The following is an 18,829-nucleotide window of genomic DNA, read 5'->3' on the forward strand; positions in this document are numbered from 1 at the left end:
CCATACTCCCTCCCTCGCTCTCATCCTCTTCCTTTCTTCTTCTCTTTGAGCATCTCTCTCTCTCTCTTTCTCTCCCCCTCACCCACTCCCTGTTTTTCTCTCTCTCATCTCTCCAACCATACTTCCTCTCTGAAGAGGTAGGGGACTGCTGAATAGCCCTTTACCAGAGAGAGAGAGAGAGAGAGAGACGGAGAGAGATAGAGGGAGAAAGAGAGAGAGAGAGAGAGGGAGAGAGAGAGGAGGAGGGGGGCAGTGGAAGGCACAAAACAAGGGGGCAAGGCAAAGGGAAGTGATAAGAAAAACAAGTGGAAAAAATGCCCAGACAATGGGCCGAGTCGATTCAGTAAAAGCCTCTCAGTAGACAGCCGAGCCGTGGATATGCAAGTCATTTCATGGTCATAACCTTCTGAGTACTGACGAGTGCTTTGAGGGGACAATGCACCCAGAGAATTACACAGGGCCCAATGTTCCACCTGGTGCCTCTCATTTCCCCAATGGGCGTGGGAAAAAAAACAGCCATTGGCTTTTCCTGGCGAGAAAAAAAGGCAGGACAGGATGCAGTTTTCTGTTTCCTGGACATCAGGACTCAAACTCCCAGATGAAACCTGCAAAGTTCTCGCAGAGTTCTGATTGTTATCTCAGTAGCCACGTCTGCTTCCTGTTGGTGTAGAAGTCTGGGCTTCTCTGGACCGAGGTGTCCACCTCACCTATAATACCCATTGAAAGGAGCACCACACAACCACATCTGGAACGAGCAAAACAAAAACAGAACTGTTTGTAAAGCCAGACAAAGGGGTACGTGAATATGTTTGTCAGCTTAGCGGTTTTCTGCTAGATGGACCTGAGATAGCTGGACTGTTGTCTGTCTGCTGGCGAATGCTCCTCTGTGAGTAACTCAGCCACAACAACACCAGGGCTAGCCGGGAACAGGAGGAAACGGGCCCTAACACTCCTGGGTGAAGCTGCGTTCAGACATCCACACGGACAACGCAGCAGCTCCACATCACCACGGTGGGCTGATGTAACGCGGCAGTGTGGCCTGGACTTGAGACCCGAGGTCGAGTCAGATCGGCCGGCATGTCAGAGAGAGAGAGAGCCACCGCACAAAGTAGCGTATCTGGGGTGCTGGGATATGTGGACGATGGATAATCAGTGCTTCTCCCAAGCCTAGATACATACACCGCCAACTCAGCCCCCAGCACACAGCCCAGTCTTCTCAGATTTGCGATAACTCACCAGGAAATCGTACATTTGGTGAATTTTTTACCTGAAATTCAGCTAAATATCAGTGCTGTATAGTCATGGAGTATGCCCCAACAACCCTTAACATAGCAAGCACAATTACTTCTACCCCAGGGACAATATGTCAATGTCCATGACTGAAATCTTTGCCTTGCTGGAAGGAGCAGCACTGAAATAGTCCTGTTATTTTGTAACAGGATGGTATGGCACACTGGTATAAAATTTTTTTTTTTGAAGTATGCAGTACTTGTAATAAAGCAGCAAAACAAGCTAGTTTAATGTACATGTTTCCTTGTTATTACCTCCACCAAGGAAACATGTACATTAAACCTATGCTCTGAAACCTTACACCATGTGACACTGCGGCAAAGAAAAACATTTTTTTTCACAGCAGCAACATTTTTTAACCTTTAACAGCCCCTCAAACCACAACTGTCCAGCTACACTGAGGAAGTATTTGTGACTTGACATGAGCACACGATTCCCAAACTAGAAATTTTTTTCCAGGAAGATTCAGGCCCGTAATACACACAAAACTAAATCAGAGAGCAGGTGGATTGCTTTTTTTGTGTGTGTGCATCCATACTGGAATTAAATCAGGTTTAATTTCACCACTGTGGCACTGTACCAGAAAATGTCTAATTATTAAATGTCAAAATCTCACTGTGCTCAGTCAGTGCTCTTTTCGGACAAAGAATACTGTCCAGGGATAGATACATTAACAGTGGACAGAACAATTCCTGCAAACGTAATTTGCAAATATAAATTATTGATTTATAGGCTACATTTGACAAAACAATAATTTAAAAAAGTTATAAAATTATCATGCCCTTCTGTGTATTTCTGAGCATATAAACATGTTCAATTTGCAGTTTTGACAATACTGTATTATCCTCAGCCTCAATGAAAGTAGTTAGCACAGCATGAAAATAAGATTATTTTTCAAAAAACGTGTAAAATGACGTAAACGGACGTGGTGATGTCTCCGTGCCTCTCATTTTTCTGAACGTCGGCGGCGTGCGTAGGACGCGAATATAACGTAATCACGGTAGTGGCAATGGTGGTCTCCATGGCGATGCCGCGTGCTGCAGTGACGCCAGCCCGGCTCGTGGCGAGTGGGCGTGACCCCCCCCCCCTTCCGTGTGGGCGGCCCCGTGCAGTAGAGAGAGAAACACGACACCCAGAGAGAGCGAGAGAGAGAGAGAGAGACGGGGGGAGGAGAGTTGCTACAGAGTGAGTGGAGGAAGAAGAAAGTCAGTAAAGAGAGAACCGCACTCACACTATCGACTGGTGAGTGTTAGGCGACACGATGTTTGGCTACGGGAGAGATGTGGAAGAGAGGGAATAAGCGACAGAAGGAAACGTAAGACTGTCAAAACAACAAAATAAACATCAAGAGTGAATCAGTTCGTCTGTCGGATCGGGACCGCTGGCCCGCACTCGTCCCCCCCAGAACTCGGGCTGGACTGAGTGACACTGCCCCGGGGCCACATCGCCTCCACGATCTGGGGAAACTACACCAAACACGATACAAACTCTGAGGAGCGGGAGGAGGAGGGGGTCTGGGAAAGGATAGAAAGAGGAGGGGGGCGACTGAAACGGAGCGAGAGAGCGCAACAGTGACTGACAAAAAGTTTACGGGCTTGCTAGCCAGCTAACTTGCACTCAACGGAGAAGAGAAAAAGCGGATTGTGAGGGAGGCCGACGTCTACCTCTGGACAAGTGACTCAACTAATTTATCCAGCTACTTAGCTATCTGTATTCACCATGAAAACCCCGGCAGACACGGGTAAGTAGCATTTTTTGTAAGTTAGCTGATGTTCGCTTATCCTAAGCGATCGACTTAGCCGCATACTGTAATTTTAATCACGGTTGTAAAAAGGGTTGTGTAACCAATGCTCTTTATTTTAAAGTTCTGCATCAGCTAACGTTAGCTAGCTAATATCGACTCTACCTGCAGTTGATCGGATACTTTCCAAGTGTGCCTTGCTTAACATGAACGGTAGCTAGTTCCGTTTGTCTTGTTAATGTTATTGCCCGCGGGGAACTCTGTAAGAATTGGGTCGTTTATGAAAAGTTATGACTAGATTTGCAAGATATTTTTAGCTTGTTATGTAGTTGCCCCCTAACTAGACTGCTATAACTTATCGTGGTAAATGTTGATGGAAAGTGGTAGCCGTCTGGCTGGCTGGAACCAGACTTGATGGCTAATAGTGGTATGAACATAATACTAACAAATGAATGGTGAGTGATAAATCTGTTTGCTAACTTGGGCTAGCTGAGATCGTGAATAACAGATTTCACACGCGTGTGTACAATTTTGCGGAAGTGTCTGTTTGGGCACATTGCTTCCAAGTCATGTTTGCTGAGACAAAGATGTCATTTTTATTTTGTTTCATTTCAAAGTTTTAGTTGACTGAGGAAGCGTGTTGTTTTTATTGTTATATAACATGTAACTACCAAACTTGCTGCATTTTATTTTCATTAGCCAGCCACTGCAGCCATCAAACGGCGTGTAAATAAATTAGCCTAGTCGTTCCATATTCACTGTTGACCTGTTGAATGCAGCTTGCAGTCTACTAATATACACTTTTATTTAAACTGTGCCGTGAAACTCAGCCGAGGTGTTATGTATTCCGATAGTAGCGAGTTGGATAATGAATGTAACAAGAAAATATCAAACTAGATATGTCGGCTTAGTTACCCCTAATGCGCTAAGAGCCGTGAACATGTCTGTCTCCATGTGTAACGTTAGCTGGCTAACTTACCCAGCTAGCTACTTAGACTATACAAAATGGAAGCGTTCGTTTTCAAGCATGCGGAAACTGCTAATTTTTATTCTAAAAAAAAAATAATTCTACTTAAAAGTATATTCGGTCGTAGTTCAAGTTATTTTGCTTCTATATCAACTTGTTTGTATCTATTTTAGCTTTTGTTTTTAACTGCACATCGACCGTGTGAAACAGTCTAATTCGTCAGTATTTCGATATTTACTAAAACTAAATATCAGTGTCAGTATTGGTGGAAGAAATAGCTGACGCCTGAAGTTTGACCGACTCGAAGCAGCGGTTTGTCTATAAGTTTCTTTGGTTTTCCGGAAGTTTTCGCCAGCTTGCTAGTTATTTGTGCATTCGGCCTACTCGTGGAGTGTTTCGGAATCCATGTTGGGATTTGTCTCACTCCATTCTTTTTCATTTTAGCTGGCGAACGATAACGCTTCAGTTTTTTTTTCTCCTTTCACTTTTCCCCCTCTCTCACACCTTCCCCCACAGCTCCAACCTTCACTTATAACCGAATACCAGCTCGTATAACAAAAGTTTCCGTGAAATATTAGTGTGGAGTTGTCTAGCACATTGACATTTCTGAATAACTTTGTTAAAAGCTGGCCAGCGCAAACGCTTCGAGTGTGGCTTCGCGAGTTTTTAGCCTGGGAGTTTCAATAGAGGGAAGTGGCTACTGTGACTGCAGTGCAAATGCTGCTGGTTTAGACATTTACCATTGCCTTCTCTTGCCATAATACGTCTAACCATCGATTTGACTACTTTGAAGAATGATCTTGCAAATCCCTATTCCCACAGTTTTGTATGCAAATAAGGCCTTGGCGTTCTCTGGAAACAAAAACGTTAGCTAGGCTAGCCAGTTAGCTGAATGTTCCAATGGTATTTCCACCCTTCGCTATGACCCACTTCCACATACAACTCGTTTCAGGTTACTGTCTCGAACAAGTTCTTTTTTTCTTTCTTTCTGGTAATAAAATTATGCGCTTATTTTGCACCGTAGGTTTGAATATCTGTACATAGTAGTAAAACAAGCAGAAACTGCTCCTATATTTTCAGTTCCATGAAAATTACTATCATGCTATGTCACGAAGTTATGAACAAAACAACATTAGTATAGGGATCGGGGAATCTGCTTTTGGCATATCAAGTTTTATTTGTGAATGTGTTGGTTTAAAATGATTTTACTCGTGTATTAACGTTAATGAATTGGTCCCTTTATTAATAATCCAAACGTTTTTTTTTTTAAAATGCTGCATCTGCCCAGGCAGACTAGAGTTTCAGTGTCTGAGTTGAATGCCCTTGGTCTTTGGGAAATCATTTGCAAAAACATTAAATTTTTAACCTGTAATATAAATTGTTGGAGTTTGACGAAGTAGCCTATGGCTAAAACACAATGTGTTAAATATTAGTGTGATATATGAAATATAGTATCATGTGGTCACACATGTTTTATTTATGTTTTCAGATACCTGATTAGCTCACCTTGGACATATGAAATGGGCATACACTTTTGTAGGCATGTTTGTGGTTTTATTTAATTGTCTATAATTCGTTTTTTTTTTCTTGTTCATGGGACTTTTTACTGACCATGAGGGAGAAAATGTTCTTTTTGTGCATTGCGGAACTTGTGACAGTTCCAGGATGGACAAAGGAATATTTAAAAATCTCTTGCTGCTGCTGTTGCATTTTCAGACAGTTTTTCTTGTGAGGATAAGGTAACCCATCCTAAACAGGCTGCACGACAATTTAAGTTGCGTTCACAAAGTGGTGTGAACAGAAAATGATCATGTTGTGTCAGATTTAGTTTACACTAGTGTGTATGAGCATGTTGTGCACATCAGTTCTGAGAACTGAGATGGTGTGCTTGGTCTAAATGAAGTTTTATCGCTTAAATGAATTATGTTATTTGGTTGTTTTTGCTTACAGCACAGGTGTGTGAATTGGATCAATGGGTCTTGTGATCCTTTGCCTTAAGTGGAGAGACCCCCCCCTTGTAGCGAGGACAAGGGATTGAACAGCCCTTGAGAATTGTGTATTCAGGTTACGGCAAGCCGCAGGTCGCCTTTTGACCATTTCTACGCGGCCGTTTCGACAGAGCAGGCGATAAAGCCCACCAGGCTTGGGGACAACTGGAGATCGTTAATGGGGGGGGGGGGGTGTGAGACGTTCGCAGGTTTTGTATTTATGTTTCCTTGGATGCGCCGAAGTCTCGTGAGTCTTCCACCCGTGACCGCGCGTGCGGTGGTCAGAGACGCCGGCGTTGGGTTTGGGGGCGAGGTCTCCCCTGCGCGCGACCTGAGCCGGGGGCGAGTCTGATCCGACGCGGGTTCCGGTGCGTCGTCCCGACGGGACGCGCGTCTGCGCCCCTGCGTCTGCGTCTGCGCCCCAGCGTCTGCGTCCGCGTCCGCGAGGCGTGCCGTTCGTCTGCGCTGTAAACTCCTCTCGCCTCATTCCATTCATACCAGCGCTCGCCTGAATCTTCAGGTTCCGCCGTAATTGCCTCTTCAAAGCCCTTTTAGTGTTTCGCGGAGTGTGAACAGTTGGCCTAGTTCGGTACTAGACCTGTCGAGGTTGTCGTTTACTTTTTTAATTTTATCGTAAAACGACGGGCAGTTTTTCAGTTTTGAAAGACTTGATCGCTGGCAGATCTAGGACTTCTATCATTGGCGCAACTCCTTATTAATGTTGCCCTGGCTGGGGTGTAACGTTGGCACCGGTACCCTCAGTCGTGTGCAAGTTGGTATCAAACATCAGAGCCTCCGAGAAATTAAGAGAATCGTCCTTTTTGTCCATCACCTCCTATTCATCCAACGACCTTCAGGCCAGAAGCAGTCGTGCTTTAAGTACTTTTCTGAACTTCACATAAAAACAAAGAGGGAAAATCCAAAGGTTGTGCAATGAGCACAGAAAATCTTAAGCTTGCGTTTCTGACAGCACAAGGACTTTTACGTGACACGGGGGGGTCACTCCGTAATAGACGGGTTCTGGTTCTCATCAGAGTCCTGTCTGTGATTTGAACCCTTGACCCCGTGCGGGCACTCCCCCAGAGGCCTGACCCCTGCTCCACACAAGCCGCCCTTTCTCCCGAGTCCGCATACGGTCCCTTCTCTAAAGGAGCACTTTTATAGCGGAGAGTGTTGTGCTTTGGCTCCCGCCTCTGCGTACGGGGCTACTTTTGGGCAGATTTTTACGGGCAGATTTCAGGCCCGCGTGTATTCTGTCCAAGGTTTTTATTTTATTTTTTCCTTCTCTCGCCTAGTACGCATGTGCCTCGGGGATTTGAAATGGATTACCTGATGGGGACCCGATCTCATTCCGCTCCTTAATCGCCGAAATTGAGCGCTCATCCTCTTACCCGTCCCCCGTTTTCATTTCGCTCCGCTTGCCCGGTTTTCCCTGCTCCCGGTTCGTGGCGGACGCGCGTCGCCCGAGCGCTTCAAAAAGAACGTTCCGGCGCGGTCTGTTCTCGGGGCGCCGTGCGCGGGGAATACCGCGGTCCAGCCGCCGGCGCGGGGGGGTGTGCGGCGGCCTCGGCGGCGCTGACTCATCGGCCGAAAGTTTCCTCGGGCACCCACGCGGAGTTAAGCGCTTAGGCTAGCGCTTAGCGTTAGCGCGCTGGGTCGCGGCCGGCCGGGCGGGCGCTAGCTGTAGGCTTCTGAGCGAGCGCCGATAACAGGCGCTTTGATTCCTCTTATCAGTTCGCGGCTGCGTGTGTGTGGCAGGGCCTGGCGGAGGTTCAGGGGGTGTCGAAGATGAGATCGGCGCTGCTCGCTGTCGGCGGAGGTCCCCGGGTGCGGGCTTTTTGTGGGATTGCGTTGGGCTGATAATGTGCGGCTGGGCCGTCGATACGGCTGATAGGGCCGTGGGGTTTCAGTGCGGGTGCCGCTCCGGTGTGGTCTTGAGGTGGGAAGCCATTTGCTGTGTGGCTTCCTGGGGACGTGTTTCCAGGGTCATTCAGACCTCACTTTGCATTCCGTGCGCAGTGCCTGTGAAAAATGCTGAGGGTGTGTGTGTGTGTGTGTGTGTGTGTGTGTGTGTGTATTTTGTGTTTGTATATATTGTGTTTCTTTTTTGAGGGGTGTTGGTGGATGGTCTGACATAAGGTGAGGTGTATTGACTGTTTAGGCTTGCTGAAAAGAAAGAGAAAGTTCTCCTCTCTTTCTTTTCCCTGGTCAGCTGGATTTGTCATAGACTAGATAAGATTATCTTATCTGTTGAGCTTTTACAACAGTGCAGACTTCCACAAACTTATTCCTTTCTCCCCCTAATTGTGGTTTTATAGCCCGTATCACAGTTCCAGTGTTAATTATTATAAAGCGAGTGGTGTTGTTTTTTTTGTGGTTTTGTTTCCCTATTGCTCTGTGCTTTCCGTGTGCCGCTCATTCCTGGAAAACGTCTTGGCAGAAATATCACCCAGGACGTTGCTTCAGAGATCAAATAAGGAGCCTCTATGACCCGGCACGCCACCTCTTAAGCAGCCAGAAGGTTTGCAGGGTTTTATGAGAGCCGTTGGTGTGTTTTCAGGAAGAGAGGGCCAGGCCAAATGTACTGATTCATCGATGACTTCCACGTTAGATAAGGACGTGGATGTTGCTTCTTTCGGCTGCAGGCAGCTGCTCAGCCCGGAGCTCTTGACTTTTCATTTCTTCAGTAGTCTTTAAAGTGTCCGCGTAAGCCAAGCGACCCGCGCTGCCATTTGACATCGTCGTGGATAACTCCTGGCCCTGAAACGCTGTGCTCTGTTGTGATTGGCCAACTTTGTGTTTGTCTGTCCTACTAACGCTGCATAGACCCGCCGCTGCTATTGGACTTTAGCTGGGCGGGCGGTCGGAGGCAGTAGACGTTGCCAAAGTCTCGGCCAGATGTTTCTCTGAGCAAATTAATTTCACCCAGCATCCCTCGCCGTACACGAAGGTCGTGTCGGGTGCAAGTTTAGTGCTTTGTGTTTATTGCCATCCGCTGCTCATAGCCCGATGATGCTGTGGAAATTAGGCCTGTGCATTTCATTCCAGCCTGTTTGATCTATCGCCCTGAATAATCAATACCCATCCCCCCCCTCCCTCGCCCTCTTCCCCAAGGGCTACACCAAACTCCAGTTGTGTGTAAATAATGACTCCCTGCAAAGCGATCTCTGTTTTACTCGCATGCACAGCCATGAACGTGAATATTATCAATGAACCCTGCTGGTTTCTGCAGTGCTTTTTGGCTGTTACCTCATGAATATCAATGAGGGAGAATACAAATCGGTTAATTTTGTTCGTTAATTAACGAACATCCGATTACTGTTCCGCGCGGTTCTATTTGTGGGCTCGTAGACGGACATCCATTCAAACGTTCCCTTCCTGTTAGTTGTTGACAGTGTGTTCAAAATTTGTGAAAATGGGCGATTGTTTTACCAGTACAGAACATGTATGCTCAAAATACGCACACACACACACACACGCACACACACACAAACAACTGCGTTTTATTGGAGAAATCAGACCTCCCACATTCCAGCCGAGCTCCATAATGGCAGCCGTCTGCGCCGCATTCCAGAGACAAGCTACGCGTACGTAGCGGCCCCGGCCCTAATTATGACTCTTGACGAGGGGGAGCGCTGGTGGGATTAGGGCCGTTTTGGAGGGGGGGGGCGGGGGGCGGACGCGGGAGCAGTCGCTCTTTCGAGGAGCGGGCTAAGGTTTTATCCCCGGGGGCCTCCGGACGGCTTTGCTTTCGTCCCGTCGGCCCGCTCGCCCTCCCGAGCTAAATCGGGATAGCGTTGCGCCGGGCTAACGCTAACGGGCCCACGTCGCCGGCCGGCTCGGCGTAGCGCTAGCGCCCGGGAGCACTCGCGTCGCGCCATTGTGTCAGCGATAATGAAACGATTGTGGCTTTCCTCTCTCCGTAGTGAAGTGGCTATTGTAAACAGCGGCGGGAGGGGGGCTGCCGGGGCCGGGGGTGTGGATGTCGTCAGCGAGCTCGCGGCGGGGCCCCCCCCCGGCTGGGGCCGCCGGGGCTCTGCGGGGCCCTCGCTGGGCGCCCGGAGGAAAATGGAAGCGAAGACGGAGAGTTTGTGCGTGGTTGTGTTTCCCATGCTGTTCTCCAGGAGGTTAAACCCCCCCTCGTCTCCACCGCCAGGCCCAGCCTGTCCTTCCTGATAGACCCCAGTGAAATCATACCTCATTTTTAAAATGTGCATTTTTGAATCCTGATACCACTACGGTCGCTGGTGTCAGCTAGGTCTGAAGGGCGGTCCTGCTTGTATTGATTGTCATGTGTTGTCTCTTGCCCACATTAGCTATATGGCCTTACTGTGACTCCCTCTGGATAAAGATTTAGCCCTTTAGAGTGTAAGATCACAAATGCATGATCAACTGAACATTCTGATGCTGATGTCACAGTCACTGCTGGTAACCGAAAGCAGCGGAGTTCTAGAACACGGGTTTGGGATTTTTAAGAAACATTCCAGATGACTCTGCTCTTCAAAGGGCTGCAGTGGAGCTGATTCGCTGCGCAGTGACAGAAAGCAGAAGCTGAGAGTGCGCGTTAGGCAGGGAGACGGGGCCGCCATCGCCGCAGCCTCAGAGCTGAGGTCGCGTGGGTCTGCGGCGGGAGGTGAGCGTGACCTGCGCTGACTCTCCGGCTCCGGCTCCGCCCCCCCGCCCCGGGCTCGCCCGCGTCTCGCGCCTCCCACGGCCGGCGGCGACGCACGCCGCGCATCAGATGGCGGGTGGGAAGATGTCCCGGGATCCGGTTATGGCGCCGGAGTTCTCCCGAGAAGGCAGGGGGTCGCGACCCCGAGCGCGCCGCCGCGGCGTAGCATCCGTTCAGACGGCCTGTCGCTCCTCTCAGCGAAAACGCCGCTCTCGACACCCAGACACATTACTTTATTTTTATTTTTTTTTAAGTTGGATAGTGTAAAAAAAAAAAAACTAGTTTTTGTTTATCTGGATTGAACCTTGGAGGAGGGGGCAGGGCGCCCCCTAGCTGTGAGTGGCGCCCACTGCCCCCGCACCCGCAGTGCTGTGGATTCGGTGTGGTCTCGGCCCCCCCCTGGAACTCCCACTATGCGGCTTACTCAAGCCCCTCGCCCCCCCCCCCCCCTGTAGGTGTGAAAACTGCAGCTCCCACAGACGGGAGTAGGCACACGCTCTGTTCGTAATGAGCGGGCGGGAGGGAGGGAGGGAGGGAGGGGGGCGGGAAAGGGGAGCGCCAGTCAGACACACACGGGTTTGTTTCTTGGGAAAACTTTACCCCCCGTGCTTCCTCCACCCCTCCACTCCTCCTCCCAGTGCCCCACTGAGCTGGCCTTCCCTCCTTCTCTCTCTCCGTCCCTCCATTTGCTCGTTCACACTTTCAGCCTCCTTTCTGTTTCTTCTCTGTGTCCCGGGGCAGAGTGGAACTTTGTCTCAGACTCCTTTCTTAAGGTGGACCGGCGGAGTTGGTGGGGGCCGGGCTGGGGGTGGGGCTTGTTGAAGCCGAGTGGAATAAGTGGATAATTATGGGGAGAAGGAGGGGCTTGTGCATACTTGCATGCAGGGACACACTTTGAGCTTTTGTCATTTTAATAACAAATATTTTATAACAAAAGGGTGCTGGTTGTGCCATATGTGGATTGGGTGATAGTGTGTGATTGCGAGTGTGTGTGTGTGTGTGTGAGAGAGAGGGAGAGGGAGAGGGCTTGTCCACATTGTGCTTTGGGTCTCTGGTTTATGTCCCGTCTGTGGTTTCTGGCGGACCGTGCCGCTCAGGGCAGCAGACGCTCCTCCGGCGCTCGTCCCGGACTGCGGAGAGCGCGCGGGACAGGCGCTCGAACCCGCCACCTCGGCCTCGGAGCCCGGAATGTTCCTGCGCGCCCGCCAGGTGCTCCGTCCGCTCCTCCCCCCCCCCCCCCCCCCCTCCTCACCGCTCACAGCTTCTGTGACTGCAGATCAGGACTGGGGGGTCAGCTGGGGTTTCAATTGAGTCAATTCCGGAAATGAACTGAAATTCACTTAATGGACTGCTAATGTCCACAGGGATTTGCCTATTAATGAATTGAATTCCAGCTTATTTCCTGAATTAAACTGAAATTGACCCCAATCCCGTTTGACCTTTCAGTCAGTACTTGTTGTAAAATGGGGGGTTTTAGGTCTAGGTTAAATACCGCATCCCACAATAGACTGAGGCACACTACGCTGGGCACCGAAGTGTTCAGACACGGCACGTGTGCTATTTGGAGCAGCAAGGTGTTGGGTGGGTAATGTAGTTTTTTTCGATACCATAACACACGGGGGTATTATGTGGATAAACAGGGTGTTGATGAGTAGTGTAATGATCTGATACGGTTAAACGCGGGGGTGTTATGTTGCGGAAGCGAGGTGTTGATGGGTAGTGTAGTTTTTCCGGCGCGGTGAAGCGCGGGAGACGGTGCCGTGCGGGGCTGCGTGTACGGCTTTCAGCGGCCGTGTCCGCTCAGTGCTGGTGTGTAACCTAATAGGGTGTGTGTGCAGCGTCCTCTCTGTGGCAGCGCTCGCTCCGCTCCGGTCCGGTCCGGGCCGGGCCACGGCCAAGGAAGCCGTTCCACCGGCAGGCTGAGCTCCTCTCTCTCTCTGTCTCTCTCTCTCTCTCTCTCTCTCTCTCTCTCTCTCTCTCTCTCTCTCTCCCCCTCTCTCTCTCACACTCTCTCTCTCTCTGTCTCTCTCTCTCTCTCTCTCTCACACTCTCTCTCTCTCTGTCTCTCGGTAAATTTAGCAGCTCGTGATTGGCTTACGGGGGCTGTGTAACGGCCCGATTTGGCTCCGGCCCGACGCCGCGCTCTCCAAACGCAAATCCGGGAGTTGCCCTGGAAGAGCAGGGGACCGCTCTGAGCGCCTGCCGTTGCCACGGCGCAGATTCACCAAAAGACCTGACGGGGTTTTAATACGCAGGCCTTATCTCCCGCAAGTTAAGCTGTTCCCCAAAACTCTTGAGTTGACAAAATTTTAACCAGGAAAATATTGGCATCGGTATAAAAAAAATGAATAAGGCTTTAGCGTTAGCGTTAGCGCGTTTTCGCTGTGCCGTTTCACAGTGGAGCTCCGGTGCTTTCCAGCGCGTCGCCGGAACGTCCCGTGCAATCGCGGTCTCTACAGGGGTGTGGGGAGGCGCACGAAACCCCCGGCAAGCGGCAGTTGGTAAACACCGAGCCGTGTTGATCTTTCACAAACGGTCGCCGCACGTTGAAACACAGCGGCGTGCGGGAACTCGACGTCGGGGAAGCGTGCGAGTCGCCGCACACCAAAAAAAGAACGCTGGCGTAACTCTCGGGCGCTGTGGACGTCCTCGCTTGCGTAGCGTGAGTCCTCGTGGCGGACGGGACCTGGCTTTTCCGTCGTTTCTTGGCCCCGTCGAAGCGAACGTTGGAACGTGGATTGTGATTTATTTCGTCTGCAGTCTGCGAATCGTCGTCGGGTCGGGGCCTGGATGGGCGACGTCATCCGGAAACGAAACGGCAGCTGCCCAGCCTGCTAGAAACGGCCCAGAAAGCAGTGCCAATTCAGTTTTTGTTTGTTGAAACCCGAAAAACCTGATTTTGTTGCTTCGCTGTACGTCCGCAGCAGTGCACGTGCAGTCTCACCGAAAAGTTGCGGGGTTTTTGTTTTTTTGCAGAATTAATTTTTTATTGTGTTTCCGATTTGAAAGCAAGAGCCTGATGTGCAAAGAGAACTTTTTGCCTGAGAGATGCGTGGATCGTTTTTTTTTCTCTCTCTCTCTCTCTCTCTCTCTCTCTCTCTCTCTCTCTCTCTCTCTCTCTCTCTCTCTCTCTCTCGAGGTTTCTGTTTTTGTTTTGGCAGGAGGAGGACTGACGGCCGACGGGAGTTTCGCGTGCGTTTATTTTGAGCGTCTCCTTTTCTCGTCCGTCTTTTTCGAGCTGGCATCTGTGATCTCGTGCGTCTTTTTTTTTTTCTTTTCAGTCGGCATGAGCGAACCTGGGCGAATATAGCGCTGGTTCTGCTCGAGCCGCAGACGCCGTCCAGCTGGGCTGCGGTCGCCGCGGCGACGGGAGGAGCTCCGCTCGTGCGCCGCTCCCCGCGCCAGGGGGGCCAGCGCCGCCGCCGCTGTTGTGGGGCCCGTAGCCCGTCGTTTTTTAAGTTTTTTTTTTTTTAATGCTGAGGGGGAGGGGGCCAGAAACACGGGGAGAGAACGCTGCCGCGGGTCGTCCCGACAAGCAGGCCTCGTACGCGGTGGGGCCCCCGCTTTGAGAAGGGCCCGTCTGTAACCTCCTCAATGGCCCTTTATAAAGCTCAGTGAGCTGGAGTATTTTTATTTTTTTTGGTCTATTTTTATCTGGGAGTTTTAGGGGTGAGTTTCGGGGGGGCGGGGTGGTGGTGGTGGTGATGTCACAGGTCCGGTACAATGTGAGTGGATGAGGAGTCACTCCAGACTCTCCCCCAAACTGCCTGCATGCCCGCTAGTGACCCAGAGAGAGGGAACCGCGGGTGTGTGTGTGTGTGCGCGCGCGCGTGTGTGTGTGGTCGTCTGTCGTGAATTCAAATTCCTTCTGGCGCCACCTTAAACTTTCTCTCTTGCGCACTCTCTCTCTCTCTCTCTCTCTCTCCCTTTCTCGCTCTCTTTCCCCGTTTCCCTCTCTCCCCTCCCCCACTCCTCCCCCTCCACCCCCCTCCTCCCTGAGTCAGGAATGTGAGATCACGTTTGAAGGCTCTTTGTTTAGACCTGTCCTCTCGCTGCGTCCGTGTTCCTTTTGAACTTTGAGCCAATTTGTTCGAGCCGGTTTCTGTGCGATTCCTGGCCGACCGGGACAGGAGGAAGGAGGAAGGCCCCCGCGAGTGTTAGCGTGTGAGTTAGCGTGTGAGTTTGCACGTGTTTGTGTGTGTGTGTGTGTGTGTGTGTGCGTGTGTTTGTGTGTGTGTTTGTGTGTTTGTGTGTTTGTATGTGTGTGTGTGTGTGTGTGTGTTGTGTGTGTGTGTGTTTGTATGTGTGTGTGTGTGTTTGTATGTGTGTGTGTTTGTGTGTGTGTGTGTGTGTGTGTTTGTGTGTGTGTGTGTTTGTATGTGTGTGTGTGTGTGTGTGTGCAGTGAGTGTGCGTGTGCGTGTGCGTGTGCGTGTGCGTGTGCGTGTGACTTAGGGAGTCAACAGCAGCGTGTTTGAATTAGCAGTGCAAATAAGCGCGCTGGATTTGGCCGTTGGAAACCCCGGCCAGCCTCCCTGCAGTTCTGGAGTGCGTCTGTGTCTGCTGCCAGATTGTGCCCCGCCTCAGTCATGCTACCCCCTCACCACCCCTCAACTCGTAGACTTTGGGCCCACTTTGCGTGCGTGCGTGCGTGCGCTCAGTGTGTGTGCGTGACTCGTGAGGTGTGTGTCGAGGAAAAGATAGTACCTCCCCCTCTGTGTATAAAAACAACCCCTCAGCACCCTGGGTCTGAACATGCCCCCAGCCCCACCCCCAACCCTGACCTCAGCCAATGAGCATTTCCCACAAAACCAGGGTGGGTTCAGCCTCCAAAACACTTGTCACGCAGGCGCTCTGTAGTCAGAGTGCTCTTCGGTCAGGTAAAACCTGTATCCCGTACTCATCCTCAGCAGCTGAAGCTGTCCGCCATGCAGCGAGCGCCAAGCAGGCCTCGTCGCTCGCGGTGGAAACGTAAAGCTGCTGACTGGCTGCGCGTGAGCGGTACTTACCCTGGATTACTGCGCAGCTCCTCGGCGGTGACCTCAGGGGGGACGGACGCGCGGCGGCCAATCGCGCGCGAGCGTTCGCGCTCGGGCCGCCCGTCGACGCCCCCTGCTCGCGGCCGTCCTCTCTGAGGTCGCGAGGAAGCGGGTGGAGTAATTAAAGGCTGGCCTCTGACTGGAGCGGGCCCCGCGTGAGGGAGAGTCGAGGTGAGGTCAGCGCGGCCCTGTTTGGCTTTGTGTCGGGCCGCACGTTGTTCCGTGGCGGGCCGGTCTGAGACCTGCCCAGCGATTCCGGCCCGGCCCGGGTGAAAGCGGGGGACGACGAGGCCGAAATCGCACCAATCGGAAATGGGCTCCGCCAAAAAGCCGCTCGCCCAGGTTTGCGCGGAAAGCGAGCGCCCGCCGCGGCGCTCGGCCATGCCGCGTGACGGCGGGGAGTGGAGGGAGTGCCCCGGGTGGCGGTCCTGGCGTGCACTGGGGGAGGGGGGGGGGTCGAGGGTCTGCCTTACCGAACGGGGTCGGACCACAGCCGCGTCTTTATCAGGACACCCGGTTTCTCTGAGCACGAGTTCCCCACGTTTAGATCCGGCCTTGCCCTTATTTCGCACGCGGATAGCTGCAGTGCTGACATCACTGCGTGCGTGTGTGCGTGTGCGTGTGCGTGTGCGTGTGCATGTGTCTGTGCTGAGGTTAAGTGTAAGGGTGTGAAAGCCTTTCAGGGACAAAACCTTTTTAACATTGATTCAGCCCCCCCACCCCCACCCCCCCAGCGGGGATACAATACCCTCATCCATTATCCCCCCCTCCTCTCACTCATTCCAGCCACTCAAATAACTCAGCACACTTTCTTTGTGTGGCGGTGAGCCTGGCCCACTGCCCTAGTCTCCGCTGTCCCCACAACGCCAGTTAAAGCGGACGTGTGTGTAACATACACACTGCCGTTCTTTGGTTCAAGATCTCTCCAAAATAATTAAAGAATAAAATTTTTTTTTTAAAACGTGTGTGTATGTATGTGTGTGTGTAGACACACAAACACACACATGTATCACACACTGAAGGGTACAAATGCAGTTGTGGGACGGCCTGCAACTCCCAAAAGAACAGGATACGCTACTTGCGTGATTTCAGTTATTAGGCAGGGCTCCTGAAAATCAATTTGTGCTCACCGGACAAATAATTTAGGAGCTCTTCTGCTAATTGGGACGCGTTAGTGCGCTCCTCAGTTCGGAAGCGCACGCGTTGAGCCCCGTTAGCCTAGCCTTTTCACTGCGCGGAGCAGCGCTTACGCATTTCATTACAAAGTGTCTTCCTCTGGGCGCTGTGATCCGGTCGGCTTTCAGCCGTACAATGGATAAACAGACGAGTGAACGCCTGTCGTCGGGGGGAAGATCCGCAGTCGTTGATTTGAAATCTCGCGGGACCCGGGTCGCGAACGGCGGCCCTCGGGTTGGTCACCTCACGGCGGCTTTTTTTTTTATAAAGCTCGAAGGACGAGTTGGTGTGGCGTGGGCCTACAAGAAGCGTCTGCTCGAACTACGTTTCCCATGAGCGCCTCCGGCCTCAGAGAGTCGGGCCGCTCCGCAGTCGGTGAATAATGCATAGATCGTTGAAAAGGTATTTATAGGAAAGGGCAGCGATTAAACTTTAATGTTCGCGGGGAGTGTTCGCTGTCTATCTGCGGGCTGCGGCTTGGCCCGGGCGAGCGGTCGCCGTCTGCCCGTTTCCTGGTACTCCGCCCGACCGTTTTTGCTGCAGTTAGCGCGCCGCGCGATCCGTTACCCCCGGGGCTGTCTGAGTGTGTTTGCGCATCGCAAACAGTCTGCTGTCCGTGTGACTGTCGTCGGAAGAGCGGTTGAAGCTGGTCCTTCCCTGGAATGCTGTGCTCCGCAGTCTGGACAGGACTCCCACCCCCCCCCCCCCAGTCCTCTCCAATCAGCAGCACTGACACTCTTGACTCTGATAACCTATGAGGACACGGCGGGATAAATGGGGAGGACAGTAATCCTTTCTTCATTTTCCCGTGCGGGGCTTACTTGTACTGTGAATGGCCGCATTTAGCTACATGAGCCTCGGGCGTAACTACAAACCTAAAGCCTTTCTGGACGTAACATACAAACTGTTTTTAATCCTGCTGTCATAAAGATCTCTCCCTGACTTGGGTCTTCTGAAGCCACACTGTCTCTGAAGCGCAAGGGAACCCGCAGCCCATGGCAATCTGTACTGATTTTGCGCACACGGGCGACTTGGGGTAAATCTGTTTGCACCTTTTCGTCGTATTCAGGGTCTGGAGACGGTGGCAGATTTCATAGGCATCTCTCTATCATTGTTGTCCTCCTTGTGTTTCTGTGTGTCATGTGTCTCTCTCTCTCTCTCTCGCTTCTCCCAACTGCTCTGCCTCATGTTGTTGTTGTTCCCCCCCACCCAGCCCCCCCTGAGAACAACTGACATCAGCAATAAGCTGCTTGTACAATCCGCTGAAGCGCTGGAGCTGTAATTGTTTTAAACGGACCGGTTTTAGCCTGAGACTTGCGCTCGGCGATTATGCAACACACACATGCATGCGCACACGCACGCTTGCATGCACACACACTTACACACACACACACACACACCGCAGCACTGACGTGATGATTTCATCAGCCAGTTCCATCACAGGGCCATCTCAACAAGAGCTTCAGAACTGAGCTGGGCCACCCCTCTCTCTCCCCCCACCTACCCCTCCCTGTTTTTCCTCCCTGTTCATCTCTCTTTCTCCCTCTCTTTCTCTGGCGCTTCCTTGCTCTGGTTTTGCTGTTCTTGTGCTTTCTGTCCCAGTGGCCGGCAGCAGGGCTTGTCCGGGATGCACAGGAGTCAGAGCAGGGCATGCACAGGAGTTAGAGCAGGGGGTGCACAGGAGGTAAAGCAGAGGATGCACAGGAGTTAGAGCAGGGCATGCACAGGAGGTAAAGCAGGGGATGCACAGGAGTTAGAGCAGGGGATGCACAGGAGGTAAAGTAGGGGATGCAGAGGAGGTAAAGCAGGGCATGCACAGGGGTTAGAGCAGGGGACGCACAGGAGGTAAAGCAGGGCATGCACAGGAGTCAGAGCAGGGGACGCACAGGAGGTAAAGCAGGGGACGCACAGGAGGTAAAGCAGGGGATGCACAGGAGGTAAAGCAGGGATGCACAGGA

General features: G+C 51.6%; 1 protein-coding gene across 3 annotated transcripts in view; it reads left to right on the top strand.

The window, feature by feature from the left end:
- Positions 1-2,393: 2,393 nt before the first annotated feature.
- The window catches only part of erfl3 (Ets2 repressor factor like 3), a 49,563-nt gene continuing 33,127 nt past the window's right edge, over positions 2,394-18,829 (top strand). Inside the window, exon 1 of one of the 3 annotated variants that reach the window (XM_064298353.1) lies at positions 2,394-3,031. In XM_064298353.1, the coding sequence (XP_064154423.1) occupies positions 3,010-3,031 (22 nt within the window). In that variant the 5' untranslated portion in view covers positions 2,394-3,009. Of the gene's footprint in view, positions 3,032-3,072; positions 3,487-3,506; positions 4,311-18,829 lie in introns of those variants that run through there. The other 2 variants (XM_064298362.1, XM_064298371.1) reach the window with 2 other exon arrangements.

Source organism: Anguilla rostrata, chromosome 1 (assembly GCF_018555375.3).
Source record: "Anguilla rostrata isolate EN2019 chromosome 1, ASM1855537v3, whole genome shotgun sequence".
In the NCBI taxonomy this organism is placed as follows: Eukaryota; Metazoa; Chordata; class Actinopteri; order Anguilliformes; family Anguillidae; genus Anguilla; species Anguilla rostrata.